Genomic DNA, 15,970 nt, shown 5'->3' on the forward strand with positions numbered 1-15,970 from the left:
ATATAAGCATCACATAATTAATATGGTACATGTGGGAGCCACCGAACATGCACTATCATAAATCAATCAATTATCTAACTCCTCCAGGTTCACGTTCAATCCGGTCAGGTAATATCAGTTCTGGTTCCGGAGTAAGTAGGGAGAGGAGATTTCTCTTTCATTTTCATTTCCCAATCGAAAGTCAAGAAAGGCGTTAGCGCTTTAGAAAGATTGTGCAGGGCGGTGAGGCTGGCTTGACTAAGAATCTCGAAAGGGCTTTTGAAGCTTACTCTGCTACAGCGGACCGAGAAGAAAGAAGGAAGGCTGAATCTGCGCCCTAAAACAAAATGGAAAGACCGTAAGTTTTCTTGGTCTCTTTTTATGACCATGAAATTAACTTTTTGAATTGAGACATGTTTTTAGACATAGGTCGTAAATTTTGTAAATTTTTGGGTGGATTATTTATTAATATTTTTTATAAAAGTAAAATATTAATTTATAAATTAGATTTATGGGTTATTAATTTTTTTAAACTCAAATAAATAAATTAAAATATATAATTGAAATTTAGAAAAGGTTAAAAAAAAACTGATTCCAGTTTGTAAAATAAAATAAAAATGAATAAAAGAAATGGCGGAAACCCTAATCTTGTTATTCTTCTTCACGCCAGCTCCTCCTCCATTTTAGCATCTCATTGTCACCGCCGCCTCCCGCCCGTAAACTGCTGCCGCCGTCGCCGTCTTTCTTCCATTAGTTTCGCCTCAGCTTTCCTCCTGGTCGTTTTGTACCGATTTTATACTTCCTTGTTATAGTGGTATTCTCCCAATCTCGATCTCTATCTTTCTTCTAACTTGAAAACACAAATTAGAACTTGTGTGATGAAAAGATGCTTTATTATTTAATTTGTTTGCTGTCTGTACCTTCGTTGGATTCAATTGCTCATGTGTTTTTGTTAATTTATACTACTGAAGTTCTACGTAATTGAATTGTTTGCTTTTTGACAATCGATTGGATACTGAGAATTAGCATACGTTTTTTTGTAATCCTTTATCTCATACAGGATGGTTTGATATTCGAATACTTATATGAACCAATGCCTAAAAAACTCAAACACAAGCATAGATTAATTGGGTTTACTCCTCTAGTAATCTGTTTCAGTGGATAAAATTATTTGGTAATTTTGCTTCAATTTGTTTTTATATCATATCATAATCCTAAATTCATAATATTTGGTTTGACAAGGCCTACATGTTTGCTAATCTTGAATAAAGGTGGAAAAAAGTTGGAAGGAATAAGATGGGGGTTTTCTTTTTTGCACTCTAATGGATTTCTACTCACCATAGATGAAATTCCTTGTCTTGATGGTTAGAAGAAATAAAAAGAAAATAACTATTCTAAAATTATATCTTGTAATTGTAAATCATAAAAACTATTTTCCCTCAACAAACATCAGCTCTCTTGCAGACCGGAAAATCGAGAGAAAACAGATTAGTTTTAGGCAATAATGAATTAGGCCATGAAATGATTTCAAATCCGTTCTGATTTGAAATACGGTTCCAAAAAGAGGGTTTGACTATTGTCATTTCTGGATGCATCTGAGCTATCTAATGTCTTATTGATGAAGTTTGTTTGTAAGCCTTTTATTTGGTTCAGTCTGATTCTGAACTGTAGAAAATATATGATTGTAAAGAAGCATTGTGTCCATGATTGGGAGTCTCATTTTTCTCTTTCTTTGAGTATCAATCTCAATCTGAGGGAACTATGCTTATTAGGATAGGGGCGATCAGATTTTGAACCTGTAGGCAACCATTTTGCTGTGGCCATAATGAATAAATTTTCCTCAATTTGGCTTGAATCTTGGTACTTTGAAATTCTGAAGATAAGAAATTGGCATGTTATAAACCCAAAGTGGTTGAAACTCAAGAAAACCAAACCGACAGACAAGTGTAGTTTGAAAATTGGGTTTGCTCAATCCATCTTCATTGGTATGGTTGTCCATTTTTATTAATAAATGATATTGTTTAAGTTATTGGTTCAGCCAAAAGAATCTGCAAAACAGAACTAATTTATACCTTTGTCCTTATGAATTGTTGCCATTTTTAAATGCTTAAGAACAATTATCATTTATATCTGTTGGTTCCAATTATATCAAAACTATTACTCATTGCCATTACTTTGAAAGCTATGTTAGGAATATTGATAATTACTAAAGAAATCTCTCTCTGGGTATTTGTGACTAAACTTTTTGTATTTATTTGTTAGGACTCATTTTGCTTGATTGGAGGTTATTTCAATATGTTGCCTTGTTTTGTGGGCTCCTATTTATTTGCCCTTACCAACAGTAATGAGTCACATGTATCATCACTTATCAAAGGGCCACTATGAAGGAATAAAAAACAAGGTCAACTCAATTTATTTCAATAAATCTTAGTATCTCGATAAATTTATAGTGGAATCTACAGTATGATCTTTCATGTACATTCAAAATATACATTCTAGAGTTCTAAGCTCCATGGCCTCATAACCCCTTAGCTTTGTTATGTCCTCATCACTAGATGTGGAAGCTTAGGTACCACCTAAAAAAGAAGAGCAACATGGAGGAGTATAAAAGTATACTCAATAAGTAGCTCACTTGTAGGCTTGTAACTAGATACCAATCTCACACATAATCATTATATCATGTGTCTTAACTTATATGTCTCTCAATAGTAATAGCCTAGATTCTCAATCATAGGTTATCCATCATAAGAATATTATTTTTTTTTATGAATAAGACTATATTGAATATTATGAATAAGACTCATAATCATGATAAAAATATTATGAATAAGACTCATTCAACTCCCTTGAGCTAATGCAATGCTAATAATCTTATGTTTGAGATTACTTAGCTCATTTGAGCTCACAATAGGGTTTTCACTCCTTGATACCATCTCATCTATCTCAAAGATTGAGTTCATAATATTCAGATCCTCTGAGCTTCATCTATATCAAATGGTCTAGCCTAATGGTTGGATTTACATCTTTTAGCTCATCTGAGCTTATCTTAATCATTGAAGTCATATAACCCATCCCAGCGATTGGTATCACATAGTTTAGCTCCTCTGAGCTCATATTTCAACCATTGATGTTTCATCACAAATTCGATTATTTGTTTTTCATAAACCAGCTCCTATGAGCTTATATAAATCATTGTGTCACAGGTCCTACTCAATGGTTGGTTTATGCTATCTAACTCCTTTGAGTTTATCCTTAACCACTAGTGTCAGATAACCTTGCTCCTTTGAGCTTGTCCTAATGTTTCTTGGGTATTTTAGGGTTTAGGTAATCTAGTTATGCCTTTTACTATTTCTCTGTTTTCAATTGATATCATAGAATGGTGAGGTGCGTGTTCTCTGTTAACAATACCTTCCATCTATGTGACCTATATGGCTCATTTTTTCTGGGCAGCTTAGTACTAGAAATTAGTTGGCTACTCCCTAGTCCCCACATAGTCACTATAAATTGGAGAGTGATCCCTGTGCCCCTACCGATCCCGATATTGTGCAAAGAGTGTAGTTGAAGATTCCTCTAAACAATCCCACATAATAACCTAATGGCACAACATATGATATGCACCTAATAACCTAATGGAAATTAAGCTTGTAAAGCATGTTAATTGGTTGTTAGCATGAGGTCGTTTGGTTTTTGATAACTTCTGATTGTTAATGCAATTATGCCTGATATATAGTTTGATTGATTGTATTAAGCATGCTGTGACACATTAAAGCATGTTGTTGATTGAAAGTGTGAAAGATGATTGAAGATTCTGAGATTCATCCATGTTTCTCTTGTTTAGAGCATTGTTGAATTGGACTAGTCAAGGGAGATGGTGATTCCTCCTCCAGTTAGGCCACCAAGATTAACCCAGTATCTAAAGCCGTATGTCTTGAAGATGCACTTCACAAACAAGTATGTTAGTGCTCAAGTGATCCACTCCGAAACAGCCACAGTTGCTTCAGCTGCAAGCTCCCAAGAGAAGGTGCTGCGGTCGAGCATGGAGTCAACAAGGGATGTGGCTGCTGCTGCAAAGATTGGGAAATTGTTGGGAGAGAGGCTTATGCTCAAGGGAATCCCAGCTGTTTGTGTACACTTGAAAAGAGAACAGAAATATCATGGTAAGGTCAAAGCTGTCGTTGATTCTGTGAGGGAAGCAGGCATTAAGCTGCTTTAATTTTATTCTTCTCGGTTCAATTTGCTTCATTTTGGGTCCTCCTTTGCCTGATTTGTTGTTGGGTTTCATCAATCACTGCCCAATATTATCATCTTTAGTTTGGATTGGCAACCTGATGAGATGCATTATTGGACTTTGCTTTGATCACAGTTCACAAGTGAGCTTGATTGTGAGTAGTGTTTTTTCCTGCCAGCTTTTTTGTCAAATAAATAATAACTAAGAGACTTTATATATGTATGATTTTTTTTTTTTTTTTTTTTTTTTAAGATTTTAGTTTACATTAATTCAGTTTAGTCCTTATTGTTATATTTGTTTTCAATTATATTTTTTTTGTCAAATCTATTTAGTGAGTTTATAAAAAAATTAGATAAAGAATTGAGCTTTTCAAAAGAGAAGGTTGAAACTTTTGTCTGCATAGAAGTTTATTATCCTCCAATTTCAACAATTGCCAACAAGGAGAATATAATTGAAAATGTTACAAATTTAAATTATCAAATTTCAAATCACTAGTGGACAAACTGTGAATAATAACTGCTTGAATTTGATCCGACTTGATTTAGACACCTTGGTTTCTATACCAATTTTGACAAACAAACCAAAATTAAACTGAATGGCTAACATTTCTAACCTTAACTAATCGAGCACAACAATGCAATTACCTAAGGCATACTTGATCGCTTAGTTTATTAAGCTGATCGTGTGGACTATATCTCTAATTCTATGTCAAAAGTGAGAGAAACCTGATTCTCTTCTTTCTTTCCCTACCCCATGTCACCGTGCCAGTGCAGTAGTGGCACGTGCGTAAAATGGGGAGGCTATGTTTGAAGGAAAATGAAGAAAAAAGGGACATAATTCAAAATGACACTTCTATAATGGTAGAGTTGTTCACGCCATTCCCTGAGGAAAATACTGAAAGGTTGATATTAGCATATGAATATTTGATAATTTGGCATAGCATTGCCTGTGTCCAAGTAGTTGACATCAACCACAGCATCCCCAAGATCATCTGGAAAGGATCAATTGTTTAGCTTCCACATATTACTTTAAACCAAAATAATAATCTAATGGCATCAACCTTCGGCATTGAGTCTATTTAGTCACTAAACTTTAAAGGGTTTTGATCATCTCCGTAAATTTCAGATTGTAGTTTTAGCCAAGTTAATAAAAAAATACCCCTAAACTACCCTTGAAAGTTTTAAAAGTTTTAACAATACCGTTGACAAAAATACCCTTAAACTAAAAAATAAATAAAAGTTCATTAAAAATAACTTTAAATTTTCAAAAGAGTTTCTTTAGAAGGGTATAAAATACCCATGAAGTTTCAAAAAATAACGTTAGTACCTTTAAACCTTTAGAAAAATTAAAACTTCGGAGAGAATTTATAAGTGCAAATAAACAATTTACTTTCATATATTAATGGTCAAAACTTTTTTGAACTTTTTTTTTTTTAATAAAAGTAGGGTGTTAATGTAACGTTCAAAATTTCAGGGGTATTTTTTAAATTTATGAACTTTTTAAGTTTAAAGATATTTTTGAAATACTATCGAAAGTTTAAAGGTATTTTTTGAAAAATACTAACAATTTTCATTCAAAAATGGTAATTCAAAACTAATGGTAAAGGCATTTTTGAAACTTTTTTAAAAGCTCTAAGAGTATATTATTCAGACATAAAAAAAAAATGTAGTAGAAAAGAAACATGCTGAAAATGCTGAAGGTTAAATAATCTAAGATCAAGAAACGAACCTTCATAGATAGTTCTTGCTATATGTACATAGTCGGGTATGATATCTCTGTATATGATTCCATCTGGACGAGCATCCAGCACCACAAGAACACCTATCATCATCCACATTCTACAAATTTTCAACTCATGATTTTCTTTTTTCAAGTAAAAAGTCAAGTCTTCATTGAGAATAAATGAAAGAATGCAAGAGAATATGAAAAGAACAGCCTAAGAGGAGCCCATTTAACCAGGAACGAGCTCCCACCAGCAAAAATTAGGGCTATTGAAACAAATCTTCGCCTTAGGAAACTAAAAAAGAAGAGTGATGAAAAATAACTAAGATTTCGGAAAGTTAGGGAAAGAGAGAACTAAAACAAATTTAAGTTTGATATGTAAAATCTTTGTTGTAAGATCTCATATCGGTTGAAGAGGGGAAAGAAGCATTTTTATAAGGGTGTGGAAACCTGCCCCTAGTAGATGCATTTTGAAACCATGAGGCTGACGACGATACGTATCGAACTAAAGTGAACACTATCTACTAGCAGTGGACTTGGGCTGTTACAAATGGTATTAGAGCCAGACACTAGATGGTGTGCCCCCAAGGGAGTGAATTGTGAGATCCCACATCGGTTGGAGGGAGAACGAAGTATTCCTTATAAGGGAGTAAAAACCTCTTCCTAGTAGACGCATTGATAAGAATAACAGTGTTCCAAATATTCCAACTGAACCTATTACATGATCCAAGACCAAGAAGATTCAACAAGCACTCATTCTTTATCTACAAAATTGGATAGACTCAATTCAATCGTTATTTCATGTGTTACAAGCTGATTCGATTGGGGAAGGATCATTTGGAGCTTCGAAAATGAATATTTGCATAGTTGAAGTAACATCATTATTTCATGTGTTACAAGTTGATTTGATTGAGGAAGAACCATCTGGAGCTTCAAAAATGAATATTTGCATAGTTGAAGTAGCGGATGAGGTTTCTATAACTAACCGTTAATGGATAATTTGTTAGAAAACTGTATTTATTATTTTAATTCCATAATTTCTTGTAGTGGGGAAAATGATGGGAATTTACTTGTAAAGGTTTTGTGGAGATTTAAAGGATGGTGGGAGTAACTCACCAATCATGGCCACTCACTTTATTAGTGGTCGAAGAATTGGATATTTCTTCGTAGACTATAAATACCGACAAAATACTATATAAAAGTCAATTTTTGAATGAAAATTGGCTCTCAAATTGAGACTTTCACCTTTCGAAATTTGAGTATCATTTTTGCCATTACTAAGTTTCATGCAATTATTGTGGTAGATTGCATCTGAGTCATTCAATCAAATCTTAATTAAGTTCGATTATGGAATGACTCAATTTAGAACAATCTTGATTTTAGATCTTTGATCTCTTAATCTAATTCTAGTCTTATCTGTATAAGAAGGTGTTAATTTCTTGATTCAACAAAAGTTTGGATTGTTGGACTGAGGATCAGGGTTGCCTTATCACACGTTTTAAAATCGTGAAGTTGACAGCGATACGTAACGGACCAAAGTGGACAATATCTACAAGTGGTGAGAAATCTCCTAGATACCTGGTAAGTTAACGGGCAGTTCAACTAATTTCATCGATAATAGGTTTGTAGTCAGTTCCTTGAACACTAAACCAATCTAAGAAAAATTACCTGGTGCCTCCCAGTCCTTGGTAGAATTGCTGGGAATTGGTGCCAGCCAGAGGATATTTCTCATGTTCATTGAAGCATCATAGGGTACATTAGATCCTACATTAAAAAATTCTAGAATTAGCAAACAATGATTTTGAAGTGGGAAAACGCAGATCAAAGCATTAGAAACATCATTATTTTCCTTTCTTGCAGCAGAAAACAGGAAGGAAAGGAAAAGAAAAAAAAATGCAACATAAACAAGTTGCCGGCTTTCGTACCTTTCGATCTTACTTACTAAGCTTTTCCTACCAGCAACCTACCCTATTCTCTGCTCCCAAAGAGCCTAAACCAGTCAGTAATGTCGTTGAATGAACGAAGACTTCCCTTATCCAATGTTGTGTTTCAATATGAAAACTCTTTTCTTTCCTTTTCTCTCGGCTCGATGCTAACTAAAGTCCTAAGGACGCTCAAGGTTTTCCAATCTTCCAAGTTAAGGACATATCCTATTAACTAAGGAATCCCTTTTCTCATGGAGAAGCCCGTCGCACATTCACTTTTTTCGCTAGCATGACAAATAAAGAGTTGTAAGAAGACGAGAAGTCAGGGTTTCTGCAAATTCTATTAACGACCCACAGGGAAGGTTTGGCAAAGGTGTCCTAAGAGGAATCATACCGTTCTCTATATGTGCCCGAATGAAAACAGAGTTGCATTTGTGTGAGAAGCACATACTCGAGAAGATGAGTCAGACCGAAATTCAACACGAAGCATACTTTTTCGGGCTTCTTAGAACAATTAGCACAAGAAATTTGGTTTTAGCTCAAGGATTATGGTCTAGTACTACTCTATATTTTCATTAATGCGAAAGCATTTCACTTCCATGGAATTGAGGTGAAAAAACATATAATGCACACCATACAGTTTATCTTGGTTATACCAATTTGACAATAGCCCATGTTGTATGGAAAAGCCTTCTCATCATAAGCTGGGAATTCCTTAGCATGAAACCTGCCAAATGCAATCCTTCACATCTCACCCCAGAGAAAACTCCAAAGATCAAGTATCAGTTTTGAGGGGGAAATAGAAAAAGAAGAAAGAACTCACAGAATACCAAGCCTGTTATTGTCGAAGGAAAGAAAAAGATGACCGTGAAATAAATCGAAACGGTTCAATGTAACGTTTAATCCCATAGCAGCGGATCGAGCAGCAATGAGCTCAAACAGGAACTTTAAATATGAATTTAGTTCCTGCAATTTGAATATCATACACCATTTATATGTCCAAATCAAATGTCACAGATATCATAAACAGTAGTTTTTCAGTGTAAAAACAGACCTCGCTTATGAAGCGTCTCCCATATGGTGTTCTTGTGAGTTCGCATTTGTGTTTTTTTGATCCATGAACGTTGGGTATCTGTTGCATTACTAAAGCATGTAGGAGTTAATAAAGTAGGTTCTCAATTCTAATTGAACTATTCAGATTTTGTGATTGTCTTCTTATCATCACCACATAATACAGGACATCATTGTTCACTTGATATAAAACAATGATAGAAACTCATCCTTTAATTCATACTTCAGTTAAGAGCTTAAACTATAGAAAAAGAATTCATACTTCAGTTAAAGAGCTCAAACTATAGAAAAAGAGTCATTTTGTGAGATCTCACATCGATTGGAGAGGGGAATAAATTATTCTTGATAAGGGTGTAGAAATCTCTCCCCATCAAAAGCGTTTTAAAACCTTGAAGGGAAACTTGGAAGGGAAAACCCAAAGAAAACCATATCCACTAGCAGTGGACTTGGGCTGTTACAAATGGTACCAAAGCCAGACACCGGGCAATGTGCCAACGAGGCCACTGAGAACCGAAGAGGGGTGGACACCAGGCGGTGTGCCAGTGAGGACGCTGAGCTCCGAAGGGGGTGGATTGTGAGATCTCACATTAATTGGAGATAGGAACGAGTCCCAGTGAGGACGCTGGGCCCTAAGGGGGTGGATTGTGAGACCCCACTTCGGTTGGAGAAGGGAACAAAGTATTCTTCATAAGCGTGTGGAAAAATAGAGTATTCTTTATAAGGGTGTGGAAACCTTTCCCTGGAAGAAGCGTTTTAAAAACCTTGAGGGAAAGCTCATAAGGAAAAGCCCAAAAAAGACAATATCTACTAGCGGTGGGTCGGCTGTTACACATTTATTCACCATCAAAGTTGAACTCAAGTACAATTTGATTCATGAGATCTAATACACAAACTAATTACGATTTAAGCCCAAGACTTATGATTTGAATATCATGTTCCATTTTGATTTCATCGAAAGGTTTATGCGGTTCAGATAACAATTAAACCATTTGGTGACCCATATACTCCAAAGATAAGTCAACTTGAGCTTGAGTATTAATTTAATTCACAATGTACAGCAACCACATAGATTAGTACAATGATTTAAACTTAGAACTTGTCCATTCATAGATTACCATTACACATTCCAACATTCACATACACATTAGTCGAAATATACAAAATGGTTACGGATCTTTTAGAAATGATCATCTTAGCGCTTCGCCCATATCCAGTGAAGTTTTCATAAATTTTGTATAAACAAGTTCAAGTAAAGAAATGAAACTCACAGGGATTATAGCTGGATCAAGAGTGCGATGGATAGCCCCAGGGTCTCCACCAGAATCAACAGCAAGGCGAGCGAGTTCGAGAACCGATTGAGGCGGCCACCAGACGAGCTCATCTTCCTCTCTCCGACTCCGATCATCGAATCTGCTTGATCTCAAGCTCCGTCTACTGGAGAATTTCACGATGGATGGAGTTGGATGGAAGGGAACAAGGAATTTGAAACAGGATCTTATCTCCTTCGCTACGCTAGGGTTCACAGTCGAAGCTTGAGATTTGGAACCGAGAAGATTGAGCAAATCGGAGGGGGCGGCTTTGGGGATTGGCGATGGTTTGGTATAATTGTGAGAGAGAGCGAAGGGAGTGATTGAGAGAGAGAGGGAGAGAAACATGGTGAATCTGAGAGAGATTGAAGGGTTACCCATTTGAGCTGTTTCAATGGAGGTGCTGGAAATGGAAATGCATTGTAATGGAGTTGAAGAACTCGAGAGGAAGATGACGATGGAGGGCGATGAGGATTCGCATCAGATCCGCTGTTCTTCATCTACCGATTAAAAAATTCTCCATGATTGATTGTAAGACTCCTGCTGCAACAATGCAAATAATTGTTCACCTTCCGCTCTATGCTATCCTCGCAAATTATTGGCCAAATATTTTGATTATTATCCAATTTTCTAATGAAAATTAAATTTAAGGGTGGAACCTGACCAACCCAACTCGTGGAAGTGACCCTTATTTTCTCGATAAAGCCACATAATTAGAGTCCTATCCACGTCGAGTGAAATCACCATCTATACGCAAAGAATTTGTTGGACACAGTTGGTCTAGCGGACAGTAACCTTACAAGGACGCTAATGAAGATCCAAATCTAGCTGAGGAAGACCAACACTACAACGGTGTCGTCGACTCCACCATTACCATAGCATTGAGCCTGCGCTATCTGGTAAACACGCCTTGATGTTGCTTATTATGTTGGATATGTGAGTAGGTTTATGGAAGCACCTAGGGAGGAGCATATAGTGGTTGCATCCTGTGTTATGTAGCTGGAACCAGAGGTTGGAGTGTGAGACACTGTACAGGGAGAGGAAGGGAGAAGCTTTAGTTGGTCGACTACAGTGATAGTGACATGGTCGGTGACGTTGATAATCGTAAGAGCACCAGTAGGATGATTTACTTCCTCTCAAGCAGCGCGATCGACTGGCAATCAACAAAGCAAAAAGTAGTTGCTTTATTTTCTTGTGAAGCAGAGTACATGCCGCTTCGGCAGCAGTAACACAAGAGCCCTGGCTTGCACGACTAATGGAAGAACTCATCGAAAAAGAAGACGATCCACCAATGTTTTACATGGACAGCAAAGCTACGATCTCCCTTATCAAAAATCCAGTTTTGCACGACCAGAGCAAGCACATAGAAATCAAATTCCACTATATCCGGGAGTGTGCAGATGGGGGGTTCATCAAGATTGATTTCATCTGAATAGAAGAACAACTTGTAGACATTTTCACCAAATCTCTAGGTGAAATTTGAAGAACTTCCTCGAAGATTGGAGTTCAAACAATATATACGATATGACTAGTGAAAGTGATCCCTATCTTCTTGTTAGAGTTGCAAAATTAGAGTGAGTGGAATATCCACTCGAGTGAGAGGCTATCCCTATCTTCTTGTTAAAGTCACATAATTAGAGTGAGTGGAATATCCACTCGAGTGAGATGCTTAAATTGAGCCGCCACTTCTATATTTGTTATTTAAATATCACAAATCAATGAGAAACAAATCAGGTATTCAACAAATAAGTCGGTCCTCTCTCTTCTGTCTTTTCCGCCTATTTTTTCTTCTTTCAACTATAGGCTGTTTTCCCGACACAATTTCGTCAAATTGCTCAGTCAACACAACGTAAAAGTTGAATTTCAAACGAGTCATCGAGTTGTTGAGTTAGCTAGATGGGAAGGTTTTGGACTGATGTTTGGTAATTAATTAATTAAATTGTAGAAGTATATGAATGAATTGAGATTATATCTAAGAGCGATTTTAAAGATAGGATGACTAAAAAACCCTTAAAAGAATCGAAAGTTACTACCTATACTAACAATGTGCATCATTTTTTTTCGATGGTTCAATCATAGAAACTCATTGAGAGTGCTTTGGTTGAAGCAATTCTATGTTGGGTGACCTCTTGAAAATTTTCCTCTATTAGTTTTGTGAAGATGAGTAAGTAATGTGACCATGCAAGAGATGCTCGAAAATGTAAGAATCATTAGGTATTGAATTTAGATTCTAGATCTTGAATCAAATCCTTGGCATAGGTCGTTACAAATAGCATTAAAGCGGTACAGTTTTTAGTAAAATGGAGTTTAGTGACGACCCAAGGCAGAAGCTGGTGAGCAACATAGCCATATCACAGGGAATGTTAGGGTCATCAGGTGTCGAATCCTTATCCAAATCCTCAGCATGAATCTTACAAAATGGTATCAGAGATATCTCTCTTAATAAGATGGAGTTCAATGACGAACCAAGGTGAAAGTCAGTGACCAACATGACCATGTCGTAGGGGGATGTGGGCCATCAGGTACCGAATCCTTATCCAAATCCTTGGCATAGGTCGTTACAAATAGTATGCTATCTTTGACTGAGCGATTCGGCTGGTGAGGAAATCTTGACGAAGCAAAATTGCGGAAGAAATTGTTGGGAGAAGAAAAAAGAGAAGAGCGCTCAATAAAGTAAAGAGCAGGGGTGTACATTGTCTCGGTTGGGTTGGGTTGAAAGATTTTTTTGACCCAACCCAAAAATTCAGGTTGGTTGGATTGGTAACCAACCCAACTCGAAACTTTTCACAACCCAACCACCTAACCCTCTAAGTTGGGTTAGGGTTGGATTGTCAAATTTTTTTTAAAAGATTTATTTATTCAAAAAAAAAAAAATTCAATAAAAAAACCACAAATGAAAATGATAACATATTAACCTAGTTCAACATTGTCATAAAAACCAGTATAGACAAGAAATATTTTTTTATTACTCCTTACTACATCGTGAATGTTGTGACCACATACAGAAACCAAGAACAAACCCAAGGCTCTTAACGCATCTAAATTTTGTTGTTGGTGAACACCTTGGCGACCCTGTGAATAGGGACCAAGGGAAGGGATGAAGCGACCTTGTGACCCATGTCGGCAGAGGCTCGCATGGTCTAGTTGTATTTCTCAGTGTAGAGTGCTGCTGTTGGCACGATGGCCTGCGCAACAGTGGGGAAGACAGGCAACTGGTTCAGTGTGTGCATTGCTGATGCTGCGGACTGTTCGACCTTGGGTTCGTACTTGGTATACACGGATTTCACAATTCCAGAGACGGTGCCTTTAAGGCCAGTACGTTGGATCTCAGAGGCTAAATTTCGAGCCACTTCAGGCGTCTGCAGTGCAGTAGAGATGGCTTGAGATGAGACTTGCTTGACCATTAGAGGAAGAAGGCGGTCGATAGTTGTCACTGACTCGTCCACCTGCACATTTATGATCAAACAAATTAAGTTTCTAATGCTAGTTGAATCTAGAGGTGTACATTAAACCCGACAATTTGATAACTCAACCAACCCAATCCTAATTATATGGGTTGGGTTGGAATGGATTAGTATTTCGAGTTGGATTGGATTAATTTATCTGTACCCAGTTTCGAATTCATTAGAGGGAACTCCGGGTTGACCCTTAACGAACAAAAACTTATAAAATATTTTAAGTTTTAAGATAGATTTCACATAATTGATATAAAATTAGTTTTCATAAATTTTTGTAATAGTCCGAGATTAAACTTATTTATTATCTACTATATTATTTTTAGTTTAAATTATTTTAAAATACATTATTTATGATAGGAATAAACTATTCCGAGTTTAAAGTCCGCACGGCCTTCCAAAAGTGGAACAAGTATCAGAAGTGCGCAAGTCTCTACCCATCCTTCCCTTCTCCTAAAATCTACCTCGAGTCAGGTCGACGGAGCTACTAGTCCAACTTCTTGAGCAGCCGAGATATTGAACAACGAACATTTGAGACAAATCTTTTTTATCGATAATCTCAGACCAATCAACTGTGAATTTTTTTAGAATTATTTTTACTTTTAATTCATCATTTTTCTGGACGAATAATTTTAAGTTCCATCTTATTTATTATCCTATTATGTTATTTTTGTGATAAGTTAGTTCCCTCAACCCTGAGAGCATAACTACGCATGACTTTTAATATATTTTATCTAAGATTGTATTGAATGATTATGAAGTGTGGATAAATAAAAGTTCTTAAAATATTAATTTTTTTAACAACCGACAATCCAACTTGAAAACTGGGAGTTGGATTATAAACACGTAAGTTGGTTCAAAAAATTCTCTCAATCCAATCCAACTCAACCACCGACTCGATACATCATATGGAATTTAAACCAACAAGAGCAATTTGTTCGATGATCACACATAAAACACAACAAATTCAAATGATTACGGGATTGAAAGAAGAAAGAAAACGAACCTTGCGATCGACGAACTTAAGAACCTCTTTTGAAGGGTCGTGTAACTTAATGTACAAAGGACCAACAACGGACTTCACAGTGCCTTCCATGGCTTCGACGCCGAACTTCAGCGGACCGGACCAGTCTTTCGCATAGCTATAAAACTTGAGTGAACACATTGCTGCTCGAAATGCCGCTTTTAGAACGAACTCCAAATACTTCAACTCCCCCTCCTCAGCTCGAGTCGCCTATACAAAATACAACAAAACCCGAACCGGATCGAATCGCAAAAAGTTCAAGTAATGAGAAGAGTTATAAGAGGGCTTACCATTTCCAAAGCCAAAACCAAGGGAAAGAATGATGGAGGGGAAGAAGGGAAGAAGGAGAGTGGGGATTTATAAGGTCCATCTATCAATATGACGTCATAAATAATTATAAATTTTTATATATTTGTTCTACTCCAAAAATTCAATTCATACCATAACATATATTATCATTTTTGGGCTTTCCATTTCGTGCTTCCCGTCATTTTTAAAACACATCTTGGAAAGGTTTTCACACCCTTATAAAGAATGTTTCGTTCTCCTCAACCAATGTAGGATCTTACAATCCACCCCCCTTTTGGACCCAGCGTCCTTACTAGCACACTGCCTCGTGTCCACCTCCCTTCAAGGCTTAGCCTCCTCATTGGTACATCGCTCGGTATTTGTAACAACCCAAAGTGGGCATTATCCTCTTTGGGTTTTCCCTTTCGAATTTCCCCTCAAGATTTTTAAAACGCGTTTCCACTCCCTTATAAAGAATGTTTTGTTCTCCTCCTCAATCGATGTAGGGTCTTACAATCCACCCCTCTTTGGGACCCAACACCCTTACTGGCATACCGCCTCGTGTCAACCTCCCTTTGGGGCTTAGCCTTCTCGTTGGCACATCGCCCGGTGTCTGACTTTGATACCATTTGTAACAGCCAAAACTCACTACTAGCCGACATTGTCATTTTTGAGTTTTTCCTTTCGAGTTTCCCTCAAAGTTTTTAACACACGTTTGATAGGGGGGGTTTTACACCCTTATAAACAGTATTTTGTTCTCCTCCCCAATCAATGATGTGTCATTTAAAAAATGTTCTCGAACACGTAAGTACATGACAACATTTAAGATAAAGTTATATTTTACGAAGAAGTTTAAATGCTAATTTTCGCATAAAAATAATTACGCTAAGTTAGCACAAAAATTATTAAGAAATCAAGAAAAAATATTTTTAATTAAATTTTATATAGATTTCCTATTTAAGTAAATTTCA

At 36.5% G+C, this 15,970-nt stretch overlaps 3 protein-coding genes across 5 annotated transcripts; 1 reads left to right on the forward strand and 2 right to left on the reverse strand.

Annotated features, from left to right (window-relative positions):
- Window positions 1-617: 617 nt before the first annotated feature.
- LOC111467940 (50S ribosomal protein L18-like) lies at window positions 618-4,425 on the forward strand. 3 transcript variants are annotated; one of them, XM_023113052.1, is made up of 3 exons: window positions 618-793; window positions 2,242-2,380; window positions 3,818-4,425. In XM_023113052.1, the coding sequence occupies exon 3, from the start codon at window positions 3,848-3,850 to the stop codon at window positions 4,190-4,192; it is 345 nt and encodes a 114-aa protein (XP_022968820.1). In that variant the 5' UTR covers window positions 618-793; window positions 2,242-2,380; window positions 3,818-3,847; the 3' UTR covers window positions 4,193-4,425. The 3 variants fall into 3 exon arrangements, with proteins under 3 accessions (XP_022968820.1, XP_022968819.1, XP_022968817.1); XM_023113051.1 differs by lacking the exon at window positions 2,242-2,380 and having other exon boundaries at window positions 618-719; window positions 757-793; XM_023113049.1 differs by lacking the exon at window positions 2,242-2,380.
- A 612-nt stretch (window positions 4,426-5,037) lies between these two features.
- On the reverse strand, window positions 5,038-10,812 carry LOC111467901. The gene is made up of 7 exons (XM_023112991.1): window positions 10,194-10,812; window positions 8,909-8,986; window positions 8,678-8,820; window positions 8,511-8,581; window positions 7,598-7,693; window positions 5,936-6,028; window positions 5,038-5,198 (listed from the first exon to the last, which is right to left on the reverse strand). Exons 1-7 carry the CDS (start codon window positions 10,611-10,613, stop codon window positions 5,116-5,118), a joined length of 984 nt encoding a protein of 327 aa, XP_022968759.1. The 5' UTR covers window positions 10,614-10,812; the 3' UTR covers window positions 5,038-5,115.
- A 2,322-nt stretch (window positions 10,813-13,134) lies between these two features.
- LOC111467931 (REF/SRPP-like protein At3g05500) lies at window positions 13,135-15,039 on the reverse strand. The gene is made up of 3 exons (XM_023113034.1): window positions 15,002-15,039; window positions 14,694-14,921; window positions 13,135-13,678 (listed from the first exon to the last, which is right to left on the reverse strand). The coding sequence occupies exons 1-3, from the start codon at window positions 15,002-15,004 to the stop codon at window positions 13,373-13,375; spliced, it is 537 nt and encodes a 178-aa protein (XP_022968802.1). The 5' UTR covers window positions 15,005-15,039; the 3' UTR covers window positions 13,135-13,372.
- Between the last annotated feature and the right edge of the window lie 931 nt (window positions 15,040-15,970).

Source organism: Cucurbita maxima, unplaced genomic scaffold (genome assembly GCF_002738345.1).
Source record: "Cucurbita maxima cultivar Rimu unplaced genomic scaffold, Cmax_1.0 Cma_Scf00035, whole genome shotgun sequence".
Lineage (NCBI taxonomy): Eukaryota > Viridiplantae > Streptophyta > Magnoliopsida > Cucurbitales > Cucurbitaceae > Cucurbita > Cucurbita maxima.

Coding starts and splice junctions, on each gene's coding strand:
- LOC111467931 (XM_023113034.1), bottom strand. Junction 13,679..14,693: donor TTAAGTTCGTCGATCGCAAG/GTTCGTTTTCTT, acceptor ATAAATGTGCAG/GTGGACGAGTCAGTGACAAC.
- LOC111467901 (XM_023112991.1), bottom strand. CDS start 10,613: ATGGGTAACCCTTCAATCTCTCTCAGATTCACCATGTTTCTCTCCCTC. Junction 8,821..8,908: donor GGAGACGCTTCATAAGCGAG/GTCTGTTTTTAC, acceptor TTCAAATTGCAG/GAACTAAATTCATATTTAAA. Junction 5,199..5,935: donor AGCAAGAACTATCTATGAAG/GTTCGTTTCTTG, acceptor GATCCTTTCCAG/ATGATCTTGGGGATGCTGTG.
- LOC111467940 (XM_023113052.1), top strand. CDS start 3,848: ATGGTGATTCCTCCTCCAGTTAGGCCACCAAGATTAACCCAGTATCTA.